The sequence below is a fragment of the Rhinolophus sinicus genome, chromosome 14 (genome assembly GCF_057876585.1).
Source record: "Rhinolophus sinicus isolate RSI-liver-muscle chromosome 14, RSI-T2T, whole genome shotgun sequence".
Lineage (NCBI taxonomy): Eukaryota > Metazoa > Chordata > Mammalia > Chiroptera > Rhinolophidae > Rhinolophus > Rhinolophus sinicus.
This window is the reverse complement of record NC_142514.1, coordinates 37,874,059-37,896,092: the sequence shown is the minus strand read 5'-3', so window position 1 is coordinate 37,896,092 and position 22,034 is coordinate 37,874,059. Positions and strand designations below refer to the sequence as shown.

At 42.8% G+C, this 22,034-nt stretch overlaps 2 protein-coding genes across 5 annotated transcripts in view; one reads left to right on the top strand and one right to left on the bottom strand.

Moving 5' to 3' along the window:
* The first annotated feature begins 506 nt into the window (after positions 1-506).
* On the top strand, positions 507-7,110 carry CZIB (CXXC motif containing zinc binding protein). 3 transcript variants are annotated; one of them, XM_019742842.3, is made up of 8 exons: positions 509-647; positions 862-945; positions 2,047-2,103; positions 2,461-2,542; positions 2,752-2,783; positions 4,138-4,215; positions 5,087-5,152; positions 6,067-7,110. In XM_019742842.3, exons 1-8 carry the CDS (start codon positions 642-644, stop codon positions 6,142-6,144), a joined length of 483 nt encoding a protein of 160 aa, XP_019598401.1. In that variant the 5' UTR covers positions 509-641; the 3' UTR covers positions 6,145-7,110. The 3 variants fall into 3 exon arrangements, with proteins under 3 accessions (XP_074190841.1, XP_019598401.1, XP_088647278.1); XM_074334740.2 differs by lacking the exons at positions 5,087-5,152; positions 6,067-7,110 and adding an exon at positions 4,894-5,025 and having other exon boundaries at positions 507-647; XM_088791152.1 differs by lacking the exon at positions 862-945 and having other exon boundaries at positions 581-647.
* Positions 7,111-7,783: 673 nt separating this feature from the next.
* Positions 7,784-22,034, bottom strand: part of CPT2 (carnitine palmitoyltransferase 2) — a 20,491-nt gene continuing 6,240 nt past the window's right edge. For both annotated transcript variants that reach the window (XM_019742834.3, XM_074334738.2), the window contains exons 2-5: positions 18,185-18,265; positions 16,594-16,700; positions 11,342-12,646; positions 7,784-10,146 (exon numbers count right to left, since the gene is read on the bottom strand). In XM_019742834.3, the coding sequence (XP_019598393.2) occupies positions 9,815-10,146; positions 11,342-12,646; positions 16,594-16,700; positions 18,185-18,265 (1,825 nt within the window). In that variant the 3' untranslated portion in view covers positions 7,784-9,814. The remainder of the gene's footprint in view (positions 10,147-11,341; positions 12,647-16,593; positions 16,701-18,184; positions 18,266-22,034) is intronic.

Here is a 22,034-nt window from a genome sequence, read left to right as displayed (position 1 = left end):
AAAAAGACACGAGAGGGCAGGTATAACAAGGTTCTCTAAATGTATAAGGATAAACCAGATGGCAGCCCAGAGAAGAGCCAGCTGAAGAGTGTCCACTGGACGTCCACACACAATGAGGGCGAGTAGACAGGGGTCACCAGGGGGGAAGGAGGAAGGAACAGTTTAGAAAAGAAAAAGGCCCCATTCCCCAAATCGGCGAAGCTGACTTTGGACATGGAGGACAGACATTACCTAAGGCCTCGAGGGCAGGCACCCAGTGCGAGGTTGAGTAAGGAAAAGAGTAAAGAGCCAAGAAAGAGAACTGAAGGGCAGGAAGAAGTTTGCTATCGTATCCCTCAGACTACCTTAGTGCCGGCACGAGGTCGGCGTTCATTCTCTGGCATTACCGATGGCTGAAGGCAGGACAAAGGTGGCAGCACCGGCTAAGTGCTGAATCAAGTTACCTCCACCGTTTTGTTCGCCTAACGTAAAAAAACAAAAAGCCCGGCGTGGGCCGGAAAAAGGCGCTTGCGGAGACCCGCCCCCGCGCTCCGCCCGACGCAAGCTCGAGGCTCGCACAGAGGGTGCGCAGGCAGCGCCTGTCGTTTACGACGGGCCGGAAAGTAGTGACCGCAGCCCTCGCCGTGCGGAGCCCGGCCACTATGGGGGTGAGGCGGGGGCCAACAGCCGCTGGGACAGGGACGGGGCAGCGGCGAGGACCTAGTAGGCGGGAGCTCGCGCCAGGAAAGAATGAAGGGAGTGGGGTCTTGCCGAGGAGTAGCGGAGAAGCAACACTCGTCCCGGGACTGGGATGGGGGTCGGGGGGAGTAGGCGTGGGGCTGCGCATGCGCGGTTGATGCAGCCTCTGGCCCTCCCTCTCAGAAAATCGCGCTGCAGCTCAAAGCCACGCTGGAGAACGTCACTAACCTCCGGCCTGTGGGGGAGGACTTCCGGTGGTACCTAAAGGTGCGACTGGAGGGGTGGGGCCCTTGACGGGGAGAAGGGAGGGGCATGGAGAGGCTGCAAGCGCTTCGAGGTTGCGGGTGGGGGCGCGTCTCCGGAAGTGGGCGGGACGCCAGGGGCGGAGCCCGGGAAGAGGGTCCCCAACCTGATTTCGGTGTTGAACAGGTTATCTCCAACAAGATGAGAATTGTTTTACCATTAAATGTTATTTGTTAAAGTAGAATTTTATGTTTGCTTTTTAAAGTTTATTGATTAGTCCTTAATTGGCAATGCCTTGGAATTCCGTTTGTAATTTTTTTGTCCCTTAAATATTTCATGGTATGTAAACAAATACTAAACTAAAGGCTATTTGAAGGGATTTTTTGATTACTTAGTAAGGAGAATAATTTCACCTTATGTTTTATTTGTTCATTAGGATTTACTGTGAAATTGTTTAATTTTGTGCATGGCTCCACCCTTAAGGTCCCCACGCCATACCGGTAAATCTGGTACTCTAGTACATGGTCAAGAGGTCCCGTTCTTACCGAGAAGTTTGAAGCCTTTCACTCTCCCAGATCCCAGAGCTTTTGCTCTGTTTTCCTCTTAATCTAAATCCCAGCATCCTGCAATACCTGGCAAATGCCTTACCTCTTTCAGGAAGCCATCTGAACTCGTTTATTTCTATGTATTTTGAAGCCCAAGTGCCAGAGCTGATTTGGGAAATTGATGTTCTTTGGTTTCAGAAAGCACAGAGTCTAGTGGAGACAGAGAAATAGAGTAACAAGAGAGTAATAAATACTTATACCAGGGACATAGAGGGCCTGTAGGAACGCAGAGGAAGCTCCTAACCAGCAAAGTGGGTGGTGCGGCCTGTTGAGGTCATTTCTGTACCCAGGAGCCTTGAGTCCCCAGCTACACTGGGCAATTCTTAGAGAAGGGTGGGGATGCCAACATGAGAAACACGTTGGCCTGTTCTTTGCCCAGGGATAAGTCTGGTTATGTTCTTGGTGGGGCTGAAGTGAAATTACTGACAGGAAGGTAGGTTATGAGCCTGCCTTCTTGCTCTTTCCCCAGCGTCTGCCCAACTGAGCTAATTACTTTACTAATACTCTTTTCCTCCCCAAGATGAAATGTGGCAACTGTGGTGAGATTTCAGACAAGTGGCAATACATTCGGCTAATGGTAACTGCTCGCCCCACCACTATACCCCCACACATGTACATCTCTGGGTAGAGATATGGGGAACCTGTGGCCCTAATCTCTGTGGTCTTTGGATCTTGCTTTTTGTGGTTTGGGAGGGCAGGCATTAGTGTGATCAACACCGGGAACAGGCTTCTTTGGGGTGTGAGGCAGAGTTCAAAATCAAGGGGAAGCCCTTTTCCTCAGTCTCAAGAAGCCTTCCCAGTATTCTTGGCCCAGCAAGTCCCTCACCCTCGCTGGGTCTTGGTCTCAAGTGGATAATAAGTGATGGGACTGGATCTCTTCAGGACGCTATGTCTAATTGATAAGTGACTAGAGGTTCTGTTTACCCCTTGCTAGGACAGTGTGGCACTGAAGGGAGGCCGTGGCAGTGCCTCCATGGTCCAGAAGTGCAAGCTGTGCGCAAGGGAAAACTCCATCGGTAGGTCAGACTGAATGCTGAGCTCTGTCAGGCTAGCCCCTAGCTTCCTGGCACCAGACCACAGTAGGCCCGTTACCTGTGGGTGGACCCAGGCCTGAGATACCTAAGCTTCTGCAGCAGACTCTCCCAGAGCCACATCTGGGGAGCTGGGGTGGGGCCAAGGTATGGACTCAAGTCAACTTTTTTATGTCTTCTGTTTTATGTTTCAGAGATTTTGAGCAGCACCATCAAATCTTACAATGTAAGTTGCCTGCTATAGTGGCAGGCATTCTGGGATTAAATCTAAGCTAGGAGCCAGGAGGCCTGGGTTTTACAGTTACAGTTGTACCACAGTGACCTGCCATACGACATTCATTCATGTGCTTATTTGTTCATTCATTCACTGACTCATCTAGCAGTCATGTATTCACCATACACTGAGTGTTTGGTAGGGAAAAGACTCGTAAACAGGCTATTGCAGTGCCTTTTTCTAAATACTGGGCTTTGGGAGCTCAAGGGACCTCTGATCCAACCGGGCCACTCAGTTTCCATCCCTGGGAGCACTTGCCTTATCTGCATCTTAGGGGGAACTTGTGAGCCTTCTCTGAAACCATGGGTGGGATAGTCCTTTGAGTGGTACATCCCATCCTTGATGTTGTCCATGTTATTATGTAGTTATACATTATTATATAACATTAATTACAAAGATGAAAGAGAGTGTATTTGCTTTGGGTTTGTTTAAAGAAGGGCAGTTAACTTGTATTCATCCATTCCTTCTTTGGTATTTTTGAAAAATGTCTGATGTATGCCAGATTCTCAGCTTTGTCCAGAAGTTAAAGACAGAAATGAGAATCTGCTCTCAAATAAATCATAATCTAGTGGAAGAGACAAGAGTAGCAAACAAAAACAAACCAGGGCCAACAGAGAAGTGCTTCATCAGTGCCAGGCACGTGGGTGGTGTGCAGGACATCATTTTACAGTGAATGACAGAACGAGAGTGCATGTGTGGGTGTGGCGCTTGGGGTCTCTGACCGATGGGGCAGGTAGGCATGAATTTCCTGGCTACACCACCCCTCTCAGAAGTGCCCAAATGGGACTTTTGGAATCCCATTTCAAAGCTTTAAGTCAGCCCCCTGCCTTAACAGTATGGCAGATGGTTAGCCAAGGGCTGCAGCTAAGTATACTGGGCCACTTGGATGATCTGGAGACCTTGTAGCTTAACGTTCTTGTTCATATCTGTGATGTTGATCATTTTATCTTTTATTGAGCATAGTGTTGGGTTCCCTGCTGGGGACTTTACACATATTTCATAGTGTCACAGTAAGCCTGTTACAGTTTTCTCAGCTTCATTTGACAGCCCAGAGGGGAAGAGAGTCAGATCTCTGCCTCACGTACAGGCCGGCTAACCCCAGAGTCCGTACTCTTTGTTCTGCAAAGAGTATGGTCTCATGGGGAGCAGGTGCCCAAGGCAGCTTCTTCCAGAAGAGGATGCGTTGCTCCTGAGTCCCATTCTGGGCTCACAGGGCAGTAAGGGCCTGCTTGACAGAAGGGGAAGGGCAACAGGGTCATCCTGAGGGCCCCGCTGGGCCCACCTCCTCAACGTACTTTCTTTCTAGGCTGAAGACAATGAGAAGTTCAAGACAGTAGTAGAGTTTGAGTGCCGGGGCCTTGAACCAGTTGATTTCCAGCCCCAGGTATGTATGTCTTCCTGGGGGACCTGTACCTTTGGAGAGGGCATATAGAAAGTGACAACAGAACTTTGCTTCCTACAGAGACCACGGACTAGGAGTTCTCTTTTCCAATAATAATTATTCAGTGCCTACCATATGTTGGGCACCATACTGGTCACTTTTACGTTACCATGTTTAATCCTCACAATGACACTGTGAAGTTATTCATCCTACTTTGCAGATGAGGAAAGAACTTCAGAGATTTTGCAACTTGCCCAGGGTTAGTAGCAACAGAACTATATTTGCACCCAGGTCTATCTGACTCCAGATCAGTGCTCATCCCACTTCTATATTTCATCCTGTTTTCTCCCATGCTTCAGTCTGGATGTTTGCTTCTGATTAAAATGTCAACTAATTCTTTCTTCAGCCATATCTAATTTGCTGTTCAACACATCCATTGACTTCTTGATTTCAGTTACTGTTTTTCACCTTTAGAATTTTCATTTGAATTTTCTCAAATTTTCATTTGAGGTGCAGCATTTACACCTCACAAGCCTGTGAGGTAGGCAGAAGAGGTAATCTTGTCATCCCCATTTCATAAATAAGAAAACTAAGGTCCGGGGGTGGAGGAGGTGACATGCCCAGGGTCTTTCCGTCGGGTAGTGAAAGCGTTTAACCCACACATCTTGCCTTCTGGTCCAGGACTCTAAATGGGGGAACACTCTAGTCCCAGGGCAACTGCCAGGCTCTAGAAGCTCAGCAGTTATTGCAGAACAGCTGCCCACACTGCATCTTTGTCCTCCCTTCCCAAAGGTATGAGAAAAGCCAGTTCCCTGGCCAGGCCTTACATTCCTCTTTTCCCTCAGACTAACTGCTGCCTTCTTGTCACCTGCAGGCTGGGTTTGCTGCTGAGGGTGTAGAATCAGGGACAGTCTTCAGTGACATTAATCTACAGGAGAAGGTACGGCACTTGGGGGCCTTGCGGGGTGCTGTAGGGCTCCTGGTGGAAATGACCTTTTTGGTGAACAAGGCTTACCAATGGAAAGCTGACGCTGTATCTTTGTGCTTTTTGTTGGTGATTTTGGTGTTTAAGATGGCCCTTCGTGCTAAAGTGCTATCTATTGTTCCACGGGCAAGAAGGCTGGGATGTGCCTGCTGTAGAAAATACATGTTAGATAAGCTTTGTTTAGGCAGGAGTTAATAGTGCTGTTGGCTATGAGTTCAATTTTAATGAATCAACAATATATTAAAAAGGTGTTTTTAAACAGAAATATATAAGAAACAAGGTTATGTATTGATCAGTTGAAAAAAAATGTGATCTGAGGCTCCCAGGAACTTATTAACCTTGTATTTTTTCTGGGAGCAGTGATTCAATATTCACTAATTCAGTGTTTGTGGTGACTTCATAGAACATTCCCACAAATAACAAGAATCAACTGTATTATTGGACATGTTACTGCCTTGCAGATAAGGAAGCCTTGTGTTCAGGCTCCAAAGAAAGGAAGGACAGAAACTTCAATTTGCATAGCACCTAATAATTACAGTAACTGGAATTTATTGGGCTTTTATATGTGCCTGGGACTATGCTCAATACTTTTACATGTTACCTCATTTGATTCTTTCAAAATTCAATATGAAGTCTATTGTCCCCGCCCTCCTTTTTTTTAAAAAAATAGAAGACAATACTGAGGATCAGAATGGTTAAGTGACTTGCCCAAAATCAAAGCTAGAAGGGTTGGAATTCCGACCTGAGCAGTACGGCTCTGTTCTGGGTCATACATGTTCATGAATATGAGTCAGAGCCTGAACTGAGCCTTTTAAGTCCCAAGCTGCCTCATGAAGCTAACACTACTATTTGTTTTTCTTTTTCTATAGGATTGGACTGACTATGACGAAAAGGCTCAGGAGTCTGTAGGAATCTACGAGGTTACCCACCAGTTTGTGAAGTGCTGAACCCTCTTCCTGCACAGTTGCCTCCAAGAACTGAGAAGGGACAATGTGCCCCAAGCAGCAGAGCCCACTGAGGCTCATGCCCTCATCCCTCGTTTCCTGGCAGCTCTCCAAGCCCTCAGTCTGCATGCTGGGCTCTGTCACAGCTTCCCAAGCCCCACCAATAAAGCCCTGGTTTGTGCTGTACTTGTGCATGAAGGTAGTCAGGTAGCAGCCACTCCCTCCACAAAAAATTCATGTTGGAGGTCTTACTGCTTCCTGACACCTTCCCACAGTATAGACTCTTACACTTGATCCAATTTGCAAAATATGTAGAAGCACACAGCTTTTGAGGGCTCTGCAGTTCTTGGGGGGTGGGCAAGTGAACCCAGAGGAGCAAAGGTGTCAAGGCCAGTGGTACGAAGTGCAGCTGAGCCTGTGGAATGACGCCATGAACCCAACAGTCCTGAGCCAAAACACTGCTTTGACCCGCGTGGCTCTCAAGTAAATGCAGGCCTCTGTTAGCTGGTGTCACTTTATATTCCAAGGCCAGAAGGAACTGGAGGTCAGCAGTCCAGTTCTGGCATGAATCTGCTCTAACACTGACCAGAGGGTCATTAGGTCTTTGCTCACTTGCTGTGATGGGGCAGCCTCCTCGCATCAGGGAAGTCAGTCTGAAAGTTCTTAGGCTGTCAGCTCCCTGTGGCTCCTGCTGGTCCTGGTTTGTCCCCTTTGTGATCACACTTCGTATTCTGCCCCCGACAACTCTATGGAGATGTGAAGACAACAGTCATGGGCCTGGTTCCCTGGGTCTGAAGATCCCGTACAGTGGACAGAGTTGTTCAGTGCAGTTAGGGCATGAGGGCGTGCTCATGCCTTCACACTGGTGAACCTACCATTTGGAAAACCTGTTAGGAGAGACCTTATTTCTCCAGTGTTCTGCTCAAGTCTGGAATTCTGTGGAAGTAAAAATACCATTTTCTGAATTGCTCACTGGGAAAGGGTCTGCTCATCTTCAGGCTGAATGTGGGGCATGAGGAAGGGGATCCTGGTTTCCGGTAAAGGTGGCTGTGTCCGAGGGTGATGAAGAAGTACCTACCTTGTACCCTCGTATTTCCTCAAGTCCCCTGTGTTGCTGGCCCCTGGGCCTGGTTTTTGCACCTGACAAAACAGGGCTTCTTTGCCCTTCCCTCAGCTAGCAGGTCCCACTGGGTCTAATCCACTGCCCCGCCTGAAAGCAAGTGGAAGCGTCAGGCTGGGTAAGCAGCCTTTCTGGTTTTTACTCTACCAGCTGGTATGTGTTAAGCTCATAGATAAATACTAAAAGGTCCCCAATGTTGTATTTTAAATTATTTTCAGGAGGTAGAGAAACCCAAATAATGATTAACAGTAAAGGAAAAAGTAGATTATATCAACAGATGCAGAAAAGTATTCAGTAAAATTCAATAACCATTTAACAGCAAAAACAACCACAGAAACTTAGCAAATTAGGAATAGAAAGGAACTACCCTCACTTCCTAAAGGAAATCGACAGAAAACCTAGAGCAGATGAGATGTTGGAAGTATTCAAGATGAGGGGGAGGAGAGGATACTGTCAATCACTCTTGCTTACTGTGCTTTAGGGTCCCACACTGAAAAGACAATAAAACGTAAGGTGAAAGGATTTAAAAGAAAGAAACCATTTTTCACAGATTATGATTTCTACTTAAAAAATGCAAAAGCATTAAGTGCTGGATTTAAGATCAATATACAGCAATCAAATGCATTTCAGTACACTGGCAACATGTAAAATGTAATTCAAGAAAGTACCATTTAAAATAGCAACAAAATATGCACCCAAAAGTAACTAGAAATTAAATCTATCAAAGAGGTTCATGCCTTTAATAGAGAACATTATTAAACTTTACTGAAAGGTGTTAAAGCCTAAATAAATGGAAATCTGTACTGTTAGTAATGGATAGGAAGACTTGATATTATAAAGATGATCATTAACAAATATAAAACTTGAAATGTCAACTTTTTTTAACTGGATTCTGAAATCTGTATGATACGACAGATGGGAGACTTCCTCTACCAGCTATCATGATGTATTCATAAAGCAGTGACAATGAAGCCAGCATGGTTTTGGCACTGTGATACTAATCGGCCAACGGGACAGTAGACAAACTCATGCATGTATGAAAACTGGTTAAGACAGGCGGCGGTGCAGATCAGTGGGAAAATGATTAACTTGTTGAATGGTGCTGAGGCAATTGTTTAACTTTGTGCAATAAAATTGGGATCCTGTTTCACTCTGCACACAAGCCTATATTCCAAAGTTAGTTACCTTGAGTGCTTTGGTGCAACCGTGTGTTTGGTGCAACAGTGGGCCCACTGTTTGGCTCACTGTAAACCCCTGGGCAAGTACTTTTCCTCTCAGGATCCCATTTTCTTCATCTAAAAATAAAGGCACTTTAGTTCTGACATTGTTACTCCATGAGATGAGTCAAAATGGTGGTGGCATGTCTGAGCCCTGCTCCACACTCCAGGACAGCAGTCTCCTGTCCAATTAATAGAAGTCACAGCTACTAGAAGTGGGGACAGTGGAAGACGAAGAGTGGATGAACACGCTATAATGGTTACAGCTAATCTTCATTACATCACCATGTTCTAGAAATTGTCCTCATTTTACAAAGAGGAACTCACAGACCAGAGAGGCAAAAGAACTTGCCTGTGGTCATCAAGTGAGGACGTGGTAGAACCAGGAGTCCAGGTATTCCTGATCATGGCTTAATGAACGAGAACAGCATTATGTTTTTACGTGCACTGGGAGCCATCAAATGTCTCTGATCAAACATGGAGTACAGAGAACCTGGTACCGCTGGGTATTCATTAAATAATTACTGAGTGAAGGATGGGTGGAATCAGCTAAGAAGATATGCAGGCATGTTTTAAAAACCTTTCTTTTTCAAAAAATACCCTTTCATGTTACAGCAGTGTTCTAACAGTAAATTGTAAAACTGTTCACATCACTCAATGGAGAAGTTTCAAATGTAAAATGTACAGTAACTGCTTCTACATTAGGCCATAATTAGCACGAGATTCAACAGGTTAAAACAAATACCAATTATAAATCTTCATTTGGATGGAAGAATAGTAAAATGGCACTCCCTACATCCATGGGAATAACCTTGATTGCAGCAGGACTATTAGAATCAGGCATCTGCAGTTTACCTCTTAGAAAAATGAGGATTTTTAAGATGTCCCAGGAGAGGCAAGTTTATAGAGAGGATGAAACAGCGTTTCCCACCATCACCAGAAGAGCCAGGAGTCAATGGGAACTTCCTGTTACCTGAACTTACTGTTGGAAAGTTCTCTGTGGGGATTAAAAAATTAGGTGAAAAAAAAAAAAAAAGAACTATCTCCAAGCACAATTTTATTTTCTGCCTCAACAATAAATACACCTGAGTTATTTTTCCAAATCCCACTTCCTGATCAAATGCCCTTAAAATTGAAATGTCACATTAGCCATGATCTAGTCCCACTCGGAAATTATATGTGGTTTTAAAACCATGAATTTAAAGCTCAAGCTTTACAGCGCAGTGATCAGGCACCTCATGATTAGTTGCATTAATCACAGAATAGCACCTATTAGCTACACAGGCCTCAATGTTTGTGTCAATGAAGCAATGGAGGCTTTTAACCCAACCAGAAGCTAAGTTTTGATAGATTTGCCTTCTATGGCATCAAACATGTCTTCTAAGGCCTTCTCCACACACTGGAGAAACTCCCGGGCATTGCGGCCTGGGTAGGAGGAGACATTGCACCCTATCCAGTTGTCATGAACAGCATACCCGATGCCAAAGCCATTAGGGACCACAGGGGCAAAGCCGCCGACATTCACTGCCGGGCTGCTCAGTGTGCTCGTGGACAGGATGTTGTGGTTTATCTGCCCATATGCAGGGTCCAGGAATAGCTCAGGCAGGACAATCCCTCTGGCCGTCGCCAGGTATCGCAGAGCAAATAAGTGTCGGTCAAAGCCCTGGCCTGTCAGACAAAACGAAAAGCCAGAGTCTCAGAATCTCAGAACTGAAGGGGACCTTAGTAAAACCCCCCACCCATGTAGGAGTCCCCTTCACAGCATCCTTGAGAATGGAAGAAGGGACTGTCTACCTCTGCACGCACACCTCCAGCTCACTAACCTCTGGAGCAGTTCATTCTAGAATATTTCCTTTAAAAAGCTGTCAACGGTTGAAGTAAAAATAAGCCTAAAATGAAAGCATGGTTTTTAAAAGTCTGAAACTAAATCAGTTTAGTCAAATACAGTGTTTCCCCAAAAATAAGGCCTACCAGGACCATCAACTCTAATGCGCCTTTTGGAGCAAAAATTAATATAAGACCCGGACATATATAACACTGGGTCTTAAGACTGGAGAAACTCCAGTGTCTTAATTTTTGCTCCAAAAGACGCACTAGAGCTGATGGTCTGGCTAGGTCTTATTTTCAGGGAAACATGGTAGTCAAGAAAAGTACGTGAAGAAAGCTACGGACTCAAAAACTAAGATAAAACCCAAAGTCCATGTCAAGTGTAAATGACAACATTGAGTCAGTGGAACGAAATGGAAAGGGTTCTAATCTCAGCTTTACTGCTAATTTGCTGTGTAACCCTGGGACAGTGGCCTCAGCTGCCCACCTATAAAATAGGGAAGGATGAGACCAGAATGTCTTGGAGGTCCCTTTCAGTTCCAGGACTTTGGCTATATGAAAGGATTGGACTATGTGATCCTCCAGGTCCTTTCCAGGTCTTGAATTTTACCACAAAGAGGCAAAGAAGAATGACACTTAGATTTGGGAAGAGCTTCTGAGACGGCCTATATACAGGGAGCCAACACACTGTATCTGAGGTGAAGTAAGAGGGGCTGCAGGCTTAGAAATCCTAAATTGTCAAAACAGTCTGATGACCAATAAATAATAAAGAATCGTGTGTCACAACTGAAAGTGACCTTCAATGAGGATGGTATTAGATGCATTTTCCCATCCCTGCTTAGGAGACAACATTCTGATCCCTAGTGGCTCGTCTGCCTGTTCAGACTATTAAGCAGAAAAAAATAATCACTTGGGAGTTGGCAGATGGATTAAACCTAGTGATGGGGTGGAAATCAGACGTGGGTAGAATTTTACCGAGGCTTCCCCTTGTGCTGGGGCAATGAGACCCAAGGGCCCGCTCCCCACCCCATCTCACCCATTGCTGCTTCTTTGGTCAGCTGGTTGTGGTATTTGGAGCACTCGGCTATCATCTGCTGAAGCTCTCCAGCACTGTGCTTGGAGGGCTTTCTGACAAAGGCCTCGGAGCACCTCTTTGTGAAGACGGAGGCAGGGCGGATGGTCTCGGTGCGGCCGTGCTTGAATGCTGCAGTGCTGCAGGACTCGTAGGTAGCCACGGTCCCCCCATACTGCCGCAGAAAGGCCATCTGGAAGGCCAGCTGGGCCACCGAGTCTGGGCTCAGCTTCTGCTTCTTCAAGAATTCTTTGCCTCCTCTCTGAAACTGGATAAAGTCAATGGTGAGGGTTTTCATGGTGGCATCAAACTTTTCCTTCGCAGCACTGATGCCAGTCTTTAAGGCATCGTTTAGCTTGAAGTTGAGTTTCTGCACAGCAGCAGAAGAGTCAGTTCTGGCCGGCTGGCTCTGTGGAGTGATGGCAGGGGCCTGAGTGCTGTCTTTGAATACTTCATTGAAAAACCTGAGTACTGCAACGCCATCGCCCCAAGCATGTTCAAAGTGGACAGCAGCAGTGCCATCCTTGGCTATAATGAGGTTAAAGGATTTATCAAACCAGCGGTTTGTGCCGTCACCATGCAGCATGTTGTGGGACAAGTGGACAAGGTCCTTAATGGGGAAGTCATCTAGGCAGAGACAGAACACAGCGGAGTCTACTTTCCTCAGGGCCTCCTCGTTGCCCCCACTGACCAGCTTCTGCCTGAGCTCTGCCCAGACATCTCGGTTCTCACTGGTCAGATATGCCAGTGGAAACTCGGGGGCAGGGCTATTGTCTGAGAGAATGTACTTCAGATGAGCCTGAATTTCAGAGGCGCTCACAATGTTCCCGTCTCGATCCAGGACATCAAAGACATAGAAGTGTCCTTTTCTTAGGACCAGGAGGTGTCTGGCCTTATCATCAGTGAAAAGTTCATCCTGACTGGGCCTAGGCAAACGAGTTGAATTGAAAAGGCGAAAATACTGGGACATATCCAGGGGATATGCATTGACCAAGTAGGCACCATACCAAGACAGAGAGGAAGGCACAAAGCGTATGAGTCTCTTGAAGGTATCAGTGTCACTTTTGGCAGGGTTCAAGTGAAACACTTCTGGCTCCAAAAGGCCAGCCCGGAGTGTCTTCAGAAACCGGATGGCAGAGACAGTCATGTTGGTCGCTCGGGTGAGCTGGTCATTATACTCAGACTTTGGATCGGGATTGAATGCCATAAATGGATTAAAGTTCAGGACAACGGAGTCTCGAGCAGTTAAGTACATATCAAACCAGGGGCCTAAAATATAAAAATAACATAAATGCAGAAGAAATGGCATCAACCTCCACAGGGTGGAGTTTCCTGACTGTATTTTTGCTCTGCAAAAATTCATGTTATAGAAACAGGATTATACAATGTGGTCTTTTGCAACTGGCTTCTATCACTTAACAATAACGTTTTTGTGGTTCACCCATGCTGTAGCATGTATCAGTTCTTCATTCCTTTTTATTGCTGACTAATGGTCCACTATATATGTATACCACATTTTGTTTATCCATTCATGAGTTGATGGACATTTGGGTTGCTTCCACTTTTTGGCTATTATGAATAATGTTGGTATGCACAAGTTTTATGTGTATATAGACATATGTTCTCAATTCTCTTGGGGATATAGCTAGGAGTGGAATTGCTAGGTCATGTGGTAAGTCTATGTTTAACCTTTTGAGGAAATACTAGGGTGTTTTCCAATGTGGTTGCACCATTACCACCAGCAGTGCATGAGGATTCCAATTTCTCCACATCCTCGGCAACATTTATTATTGTTATTGTCTGTCTTTTTGGTTGGAGCCATTCTGGTGGGTAACCATCATTGTGGTTTTGATTTGCATTTCCCTAATGTTTATTAATTGCCTTTTCTTCTTCATTCTGTTTCCTTTTTTGACTCTTAAAGGAATAAAATACAATAATACCTCACTTGCGTTCATGCTAAAACATAACAGTTGTTCATTCTCATCCCATCTCCTTAGGTTTCTCTTGCTGCGTCTCCCTTCAGGGACAACATTCATACTTGACTGTCTCCCTAATATGGGGAAAAGTCTTCTGTGTACTATGTACATTTGTATACTCCCTCTTTTAGGAAATGCTCGTAAAGCAGTTAGAAATAACTATCTGTGCATGTGGACCACTCAAACTAGCCCTATGTGTTCCTGTGGATGTTTTGCTTGTAAAAATTCCAAAAGCAGTGTTTTATCAGAAAATATGTCTTCAAGTGTGGTTCCTGCCAGGATTAGCAAGCGTGGATGAACTATACAAATAAGGAGGACCGTCTTCCATTAGGGGAAATAATTTTCACATGTAAAGCACGGGAGAAAGGATTAATGGACACAAATTCATCTACTATTCATTTGTTGGTCCATTTATTCCCTGAGAATCAGCGCTGTGCCAGGCCCTGGTCCAGGGGATATAGACAGGAGCAGACATGGACTTTGATTTGGAAGAACTCTGCTGAAGGAGACAAACAGATTAAAACATAATACAATGCATTAAAATAGTAAGAGAATAAAAGTATAGGGGAGGGTAGGATATATTTGATGAAAACAAAGACATGAATTTATGCCTCTGATTCCTTCTGTAAGAATTTTAAAGACACATAAACCAATAAGGCAAAGAGAATGAGAAAGGAGAAAAGAGAAAAAGAGTGAATATCGGAAGTTGAAAAACATTGAGGTGGGGCCAGCCCGGTGGCTCAGGCAGTTAGAGCTCCATGCTCCTAACTTCAAAGGCTGCCAGTTCGATTCCCACATGGGCCAGTGGGCTCTCAACCACAAGGTTGTCAGTTCAATTCCTCGAGTCCCGCAAGGGATGGTGGGCAGTGCCCCCTGCAACTAAAATTGAACAGGGCAGCTTGAGCTGAGCTGCCACTGAGCTCCTGAATGGCTCAGTTGGTTGGAGTGCGTCCTCTCAACCACAAGGTTGCTGGTTCGACTCCCGCAAGGGATGGTGGGCTGCGTCCCCTGCAACTAGCAACTGGACCTGGAGCTGAGCTGCGCCCTCCACAACAAAGACTGAAAGGACAACAACTTGAAGCTGAACGGCACCCTTCACAACTAAGATGGAAAGGACAAGAACTTGACTTGGAAAAAAGTCCTGGAAGTACACAGTTCCCCAATAAAGTCCTGTTCCCCTTCCCCAAAAATAAACAAACAAACAAACATTGAGTTATCTGGTAATGACTAAAACAGGCTCAAGAAAGCCAACCCTAAGCTGGCAGCAGAGAAAGCCAAGAAATAATATAATTTACACAGCAGAACCCCCAGAGGGCTCAGGAATTGGCAGCCTAGATAGATGTGGTTGCAAAAGACGATTTAATTAGACCCCTACTCCCACCCTCCACATATCCTCCCATTCCAATAGCAGATTTAAGTTTTATTCCCTGGAGAAAGTAAAATTAGGGGACAGAAATCACACTTGAGATCTCAAGCCTTCTTCCCTTATCCCACTCCTACAACACTAGATCAGGAAAACACCTTTTGGCAGTTTATTGGAAAAGCCTTTCCTGGGAGCCTGACCCACAGACACTAACATTAGCGACACCGAAGGAAATGGTTTAGCCAGATCATATTAGTGAAGCTGTGAACGACAAACCTCACCTTTGTCCACAAAGCTTCCAACAGCTTTTTAAGATCTCATTCATATCCAAGACAAGAGAGAAGGATTATGAAGCATCTGAAGAAAGAGGGCAAAATAAACAGGAAAAAGCAACTGGGAGACAGGCTATGAATATGAAGAGAGATGAAAACTTAAAAAAAAAAAAAAAATCACCAGATAAACTATTAAGGAGACAGAAAGCTAAACATAAGCAAGTATAAAATAATTCTTAACTTCAGAGAAAACAAAAATTTCATATGGGAAAGGAAAAACAATCCCAATGCGCTACACAACTCAGCTGACAATAGCATTTACATGATCATAATAGTGTTAACATTAAATACTGAGTTAACCAAAATTACAAATAACTACACTGTGAAAATGAGGGGATAGGAAATGTGCATGTTCTGTAGTGAGATGTCAATAGATAATGCCTAAAACTAAAAAGGTTAAGATGTAGCAATGTAAGTATGTAATTTAGAGAATGAGAACATATATCAAAAGAATTAGATAGCAGCTGAAAGTGAAAAGTAGGAAATTAGGGAAGGGTCAAGAATTTGCTGTTTTTCCTAACAATCCTGACAGAGTTATTTGATTCTTTAAACTGTGTGCATGTATAACCTTATAAAAAATATAAACTAAATTGAATGATGTGGGAACAGAGGTGGAAGCAACCAACTATAAATGAGAGGGAGAAGGACCGAAAGGTTTCATTCAAAATTCATGCTACCTGGGTCTTTTTTCTTTTCTTTTTTTTCATTGAGTATATAACTGACATAAAACATTATATTAGTTTCAAGTGTACAATATAATGATTCCATATTTGTATATTGTAATATTGTGAAATGATCACCACAAGTCTAAACATCTATCACCATATATAGTTACAAAATTTATTTTTCTTATGAGAATTTTTAAGATCTATACTCTTAGAAACTTTCAAACATACAATACAGTTATATAGTTATATAGTATTAATAATATAGTATTATTAACTATAGTCACCCCAATATATATTACATCCCCATAACTTATTTATTTTATAACTGGAAGTTTGTACCTTTCGACCCCCGTCACCCATTCCACACCCCTCCGCCTCTGGGTCTTAAAGGAAGAATTTTCCAGGTAAAAAATGGCAGTGAAAACAACATGGATAAGAATACAGAACAATGAAAGACTAATAGATTGAGGGAACAATGAGTCATTCAGTTTTGCTGAAGCATGAAGCGTGTCAGGGATAATGGTAAGAAATAAAGCTGGAGAGGGCAGTTTGGCCAGACTGTGAAGGATCTAGAATGATATACACAAGACATGAGACTTAATCCTGCATCCTTTTCAGACAGAACCGACAATTAGGTTCTGTCTTGATCCTGCTTACAGAGGAAGCAAGCCATTACTCAAGTATGGATTCCAGTCAACACCCTAGTGGAGGAGGAACTCACTCAGCCTTACTGTTTACCTCAGGAAGAGAAGATGAGACATTACGTCAATGCTTGTCCCATCAAAAACACCTTTGAGAACAAAACAGGTGAGAGATGCCTTACTTTCCATTATGGAGGGCTCTGGGAAAAATGACGCCCACAGCCCAGCCTTCTCACCTGAAATGTAGCTCGTATGTTTATTCTGCTTGTCCTGAGCAACCAGCTGCTCATGCAGTTCTTTTCCAATCCCATTTTCAAAACTCTTGCAAAATTGTTCTGTTTTCCTGAAATGGTCAAGAAAAGACAGAATCAAATCATGGCAGAAAATGATTTTTAGATTCATGGCCAAAAACTCGTACACAGAGCTTTGAGTTCCCAATATTACATCCCTAAAACCTGGGATTGAGATCAGAAAGTACCTCTTACCAGAAGGGGAATCAATCTAAAATGGATAAATCTAGGATATCTTCTTAAAATGACTGACTAGGAAGATCAATCAACATCTTATAAAACAATTTGTAATCTAAGAGGCAAGTTGGCGTGGAAAAAAGAATATAAGCTTTGGAGTCAAAAACAGCCAAGTTTGAATTCCAGCTCTGTCACTTTTAAACTGTGACTTTGGACAAGTTACTTGATCTGAGTCTTAGTTTCCTTATGTGTAAAATAGAGGTAACATACCACCTTAAAAGATTAAAACACATTTATAGAGCTAAGGATTTAGGATAGTTTGAAACATAATACTTAATAACTTGTAGCTATTAAATTATTACCATATCAAGAGAAGCTTCAAGTGACTAATAGGAATATTTACAAGCAGAAGACCAGATTATAAACAATTCATCTATGTTTTTCCATGATTGTCCAGTGAAGGACTCTGTGATTCTAATGACAATGCCAGTTATCTGCACACAAAAATTCCCATTACGGAAAAAGAGTACTACACTAGGATATAAGAGCTTAATGCAATGCACTTTTTGACAATATGCAGTATTATTTTCCAATTCCATGCTGTATTAGTTTCCTAGGACTGCCATAACAAAGTATCACAAACTGGATGACTTAAACCAACATAAATTTATTCTCTCACAGTTCTGGAGGCTAGAAGTACAAAATCAAGGTGTTGACAGGACCATAGTCTCTCTGAAAACCCTAGGGAGGAATCTAGCCCATGCCCTTCTCTTAGCTTTTGGTGTTGCCAGTTATCCTCAGCATTCCTTGGCTTGCTGATGTACTCCCTCCAATCTCTGCCCCATCATCACATGGCAGTCTCTTTGTCTCCTCTTCTTGTAAGGACACCAGTCACATTACATTAAGGACCCATCCTACTCCCATCCATCATAACTAATTACATCTGTAACTACCTTATTTCTAAAAAAGGTCACATACTGAGGTTCTAAAAAGAGCACGAATTTTGGGAGCACACTATCCAACCCAGTACGCATGCTCACCAAGCAAACTTCTGGTCTGCCATATGCTCTCAATGGACCTCCCTACCAAGAGCACATGCCTTCTGCAAATGACAAGCACCAGCTAACCTCCCAGGTACACCTGCCAAGATACAGTACAAATTTGGCATTCTGGCTGATAAACCATCGTCTACTCAGTCTGGTTGGAGAGACTTGGTCAGCCCTTCATGAATGAAAATCTATTTCCTGAATTTACAAATGTAGAGACTAGGTTCCAGGTTCCTGGAGACCCAATCAAATCACAGATCTACCACTACTTGTCAGCCTCTTGAACCACCCAACTATGGTCATTCAGCATTTACCTGAACTGCTCATCATCTAAGAGAGGCTTCTGTGCACTGAGGTATCTCCTAATGGTGTCTTCAAGTTTGGGAATAGGTAGCCTGAGGAGAGAGCAGGGTCAATGTAAGTAAGAGTGACAATATGTGGAACATGTTAATTAGCTTCACTACCCAAACTAATAAACTGATTACTGGATCATTTCCATCCAAAAAAATTAACAACGGGAAGCCACTGACAAATCAGAATTTATGGATTTACTAATATACGTATCAATGATAACTATACTTTTAAGTAAAATAACTTTTTAATGTATTAGTGATGAATTTCATAAGTTAAATTAGTAAATATACTAATAGATTCAAAATGGGGAAGGAGAAGCTGCCTGAAGCCTTCCTGTTTCCTGGTCACAATTATAATACCTGTGTTAATCCTGTATTGACACTGAATTGAATTCTACCCTTAGTTTGAACAACTGCATTTTCCTCCCCCAAGATTTAAAAAAAAAAAAAAAAAAAATGAAAGAAAGGAAAAACAAAGTTCTATTTTTTTTCTTGTGCATTTTACATCAGAGATTCATACAAAAGTCCAAGGGCCAGCCAAATATGGGGTCAACCATCAAGCCATGCCCAGCCACGCGGGATCCTATGAGGAAGAACCAGCCCTTACCGTGAGCTTACTTACTCATTGGTACCTACCAGTAGAGTCCCAGTGATGGCTACGGTGGTGAAGTTACTGGGCCACAGTGAAATGGAAACACATGGGACAGTATGGTGAGGTGTACTTTGTTTTTCATGTCAATAATTTTATTAAAAGATATATCCCCTAGTACCAAAACTTAAAATTAACACTGATACAGTCAAAATATCTACAAATAGCAGCCATTTAGGAACAATGGAAAGTTATCTATAAAATGTAGTTTAAAACCCGTACTATAAGACATATTGTGGCTTTTCTGTTTATTTTCAATGCATATTATTCCAAAATATGATGTAAAAAATGTGATTTATTTATAGCCTTTATGAACTTAGGCTGCACTGAGGAATCATTCATAATACTTCAACACTGTAGATCCCCTTACACTCATGAGCTTACACAGAAAACCCAAACATTACCTCTACTACCTCATCGTTACAAAGTTAGCCACTCACTTTTCTCAAGACTTGGTTTTGACACAGTAGGGACATTAATGGAAATTTACCTTCTTTTTAAACAAAATTCAAAATTAGAAATGGCAGTTTTGTAAAAACAGTGCTTATTAAAAAGCTTCTGGAGTATTAACTCTAGCCTGAACTTACTTCAGTGGGGTAAGTTTTCAGAGTGATGATTTATATTTTAATTATTAATACAATAGAAACTGAATTTTCTCAATGGCATTATAATTAGGCAGTATAGATTCTGTATAAAAATTTTATCATGGACACAAAACCACCTGTTTTCTATAAAAAATATTAAGGATAACCTAATGACTATGCCAAACTTACCAGGTCTATATTTTTGTCTTATATAAAATGCTTTCAATGTAAATGCCAAATAGCAATATAGCCCACATCACTGCATTACCTAATACTTGGAGACGATGGCCACAGTTATAAAGTTATTGGTTCACAGTGAAATGAAAAAACAGGAACAGTACAGTAAGCTTTTCACAAAGCTAAATTTGGTTAATTTAGAAGTCCGTCCTTAATTCTGAGACTGTCCCCTTTTTTTTGGATGGGGGATGGGAGTCATTAAAGGTCCTTTCAAGAAATACTGTTGGAAAAAAAATGTTGATAACCATCAGATAAAGCCCTGATTAGTACCATTTTTCAATTTCTATAAATCTCCCACTAGGCCCATTTCAAGCTATCAACATGAAGTCACTGAATGTGGAGCTGGGAGGAAATGCACAGGTGGCTCATGATCATGGTGATGTACAGAGAGGGGCACTCACTGCTCATTAGGATTCTTCCTCTGAAACCTCTAACCTCCGCTGGCAGAAGGGCCAGCACAGAATAGGTACTTACTAAATGTATGTCGAATGAATTAGTTGATTGCTCCTTCCTTTAACCCCCTACCCATGCCAGGACGCTGCGGTCTTCTCTATCGCATTTAGTGGTATTTAATGTATTTATGCCTCTTTCCCCCATCAGACTGCAGGCTGTGAGATCCTTAAAGGATGTAGAAAACAGAATTAGAAATTCTTTCCTCCTGCCCTGTTGGTTTTGACATCATCTTCTAAGTCTCTTTTCCCTCATTATGTCCTCTTGCCCTAAACGTGCATGTTTTCTCAAGACTGGTTCCTCTGCCCTCTTCTGACTGTATCCTCTGTCAGTCAGTGTCTCTGCTCTGACACATACACAGGCTCCTCCAAGCAGGTTTGAGAGAGAAAATTGAGTATAAGGGAGTATGGTCCTGCCAACTGTAGATTTATTCTTTGTTTCAGGACAACGTGGTATTCTGGAAAAGCATAAGCTTTGAAGCCTGACAAACCTGAATTCAAATTTTAAACAAGTCACTTTTCAGAAGGTAGATTAGTGGTTACCAGGAGTGGGAGGGGGGATAGGGAGTGACTGCTAATGAGTACGGGTGAGTTAGTAGATGCAAGGCTGTGTGAGCAAGTCATCTAACCTAAATGTGGGGATGATAATACCTTTCTCTCAGGATTGTTAAAATTAAACATCCTGATATAAAGCACTTAATACAAAGTCTGGCACATAGTAAGTACTCAGTAGATATTCACAAGTACTATAACCGCTTTAAACAAACATTTGTTGCATATATAGGATGTGTTAAAGACAACTATTGTGTTGTGTGAGTGTGGAGGTGGGCGTGACAGTGCCTGAGTAAGGGAAGCTTCACAGAGGAGGTGACATTGAGTTGGATTTGAAGATCACCAAGTCAGAGGAACAAGGGAAGGACAGAGCAGAAGGCTGAAAATGCACGGTATGTTCAGAAATTTGGAGGAACTTATTGTGGGCCCAGCCCAAAGGACAGAATCACCATTTGGGCCCTAAGTTATTAGAACTGGACTGAAGTGTGTGTGTTTGGTGGGGGAGGAATCCATTATGTCTTTAAAAAATATGTATCGGGTACCATTTTAGACATAGTTGATCCACAATAAATATCAATGATATGTCTTTGTTTTTCTTTTAATCCCTAATCACTTTATGATAACTGGCGTTCAAGATACAATGGGTAGGTTCTCTAGAATTCAAATGGGAACCAGGTGAGGTCCGAGTTACCAAGATATGGAGAATAATAGATAGAAATAGTAATGTTCTGGACCCCAAAAGCATGTCCTTCAGATAAATTGTCTTGACATCCAGGATTAGTTTACCCCAATGATAACTATATTGCGTAAAAATACACAAGGCTTTTTAGCTGTGTTCTTGCAGAAAGAATTTTTATCTACTGAGTACTTACTATTGTAAGACTTTATACTAAGTGCTTTATATCAAAGTATTTCATTCTAGCAATCCGGAAACAAAGACAGTTTTACCAATCCCAATTTTTAGGTTAGATGACTTGCTCACAGCCATGCAGCAAGTAAGAAGTGTATTAAAAATCACATCTGTCAAACTCCTGGTCTCATGATCTTAACACCATGAAATGGGGCTTTCCACTTACCACATTATATCTAAACTGTTTACCTGTCAAATCCCCTCACCCACTGCTATATGGTAAGCTCCTCACCATGACTGATTGGTCTCTAAATCCATGAGTAGGTAAGGGTGATCCATAACTTTGTCTTCTCAGGACTTTCAGTTTTATATTCTGAGGTTAACTGTTCACTGTATATAAATATAGCCCTTAAAAAATAACACCTAATGGAACCGTATACCTTAAAATTGTTAAAATGGTAAATTTTGTTATGTATATTTGACCACACCA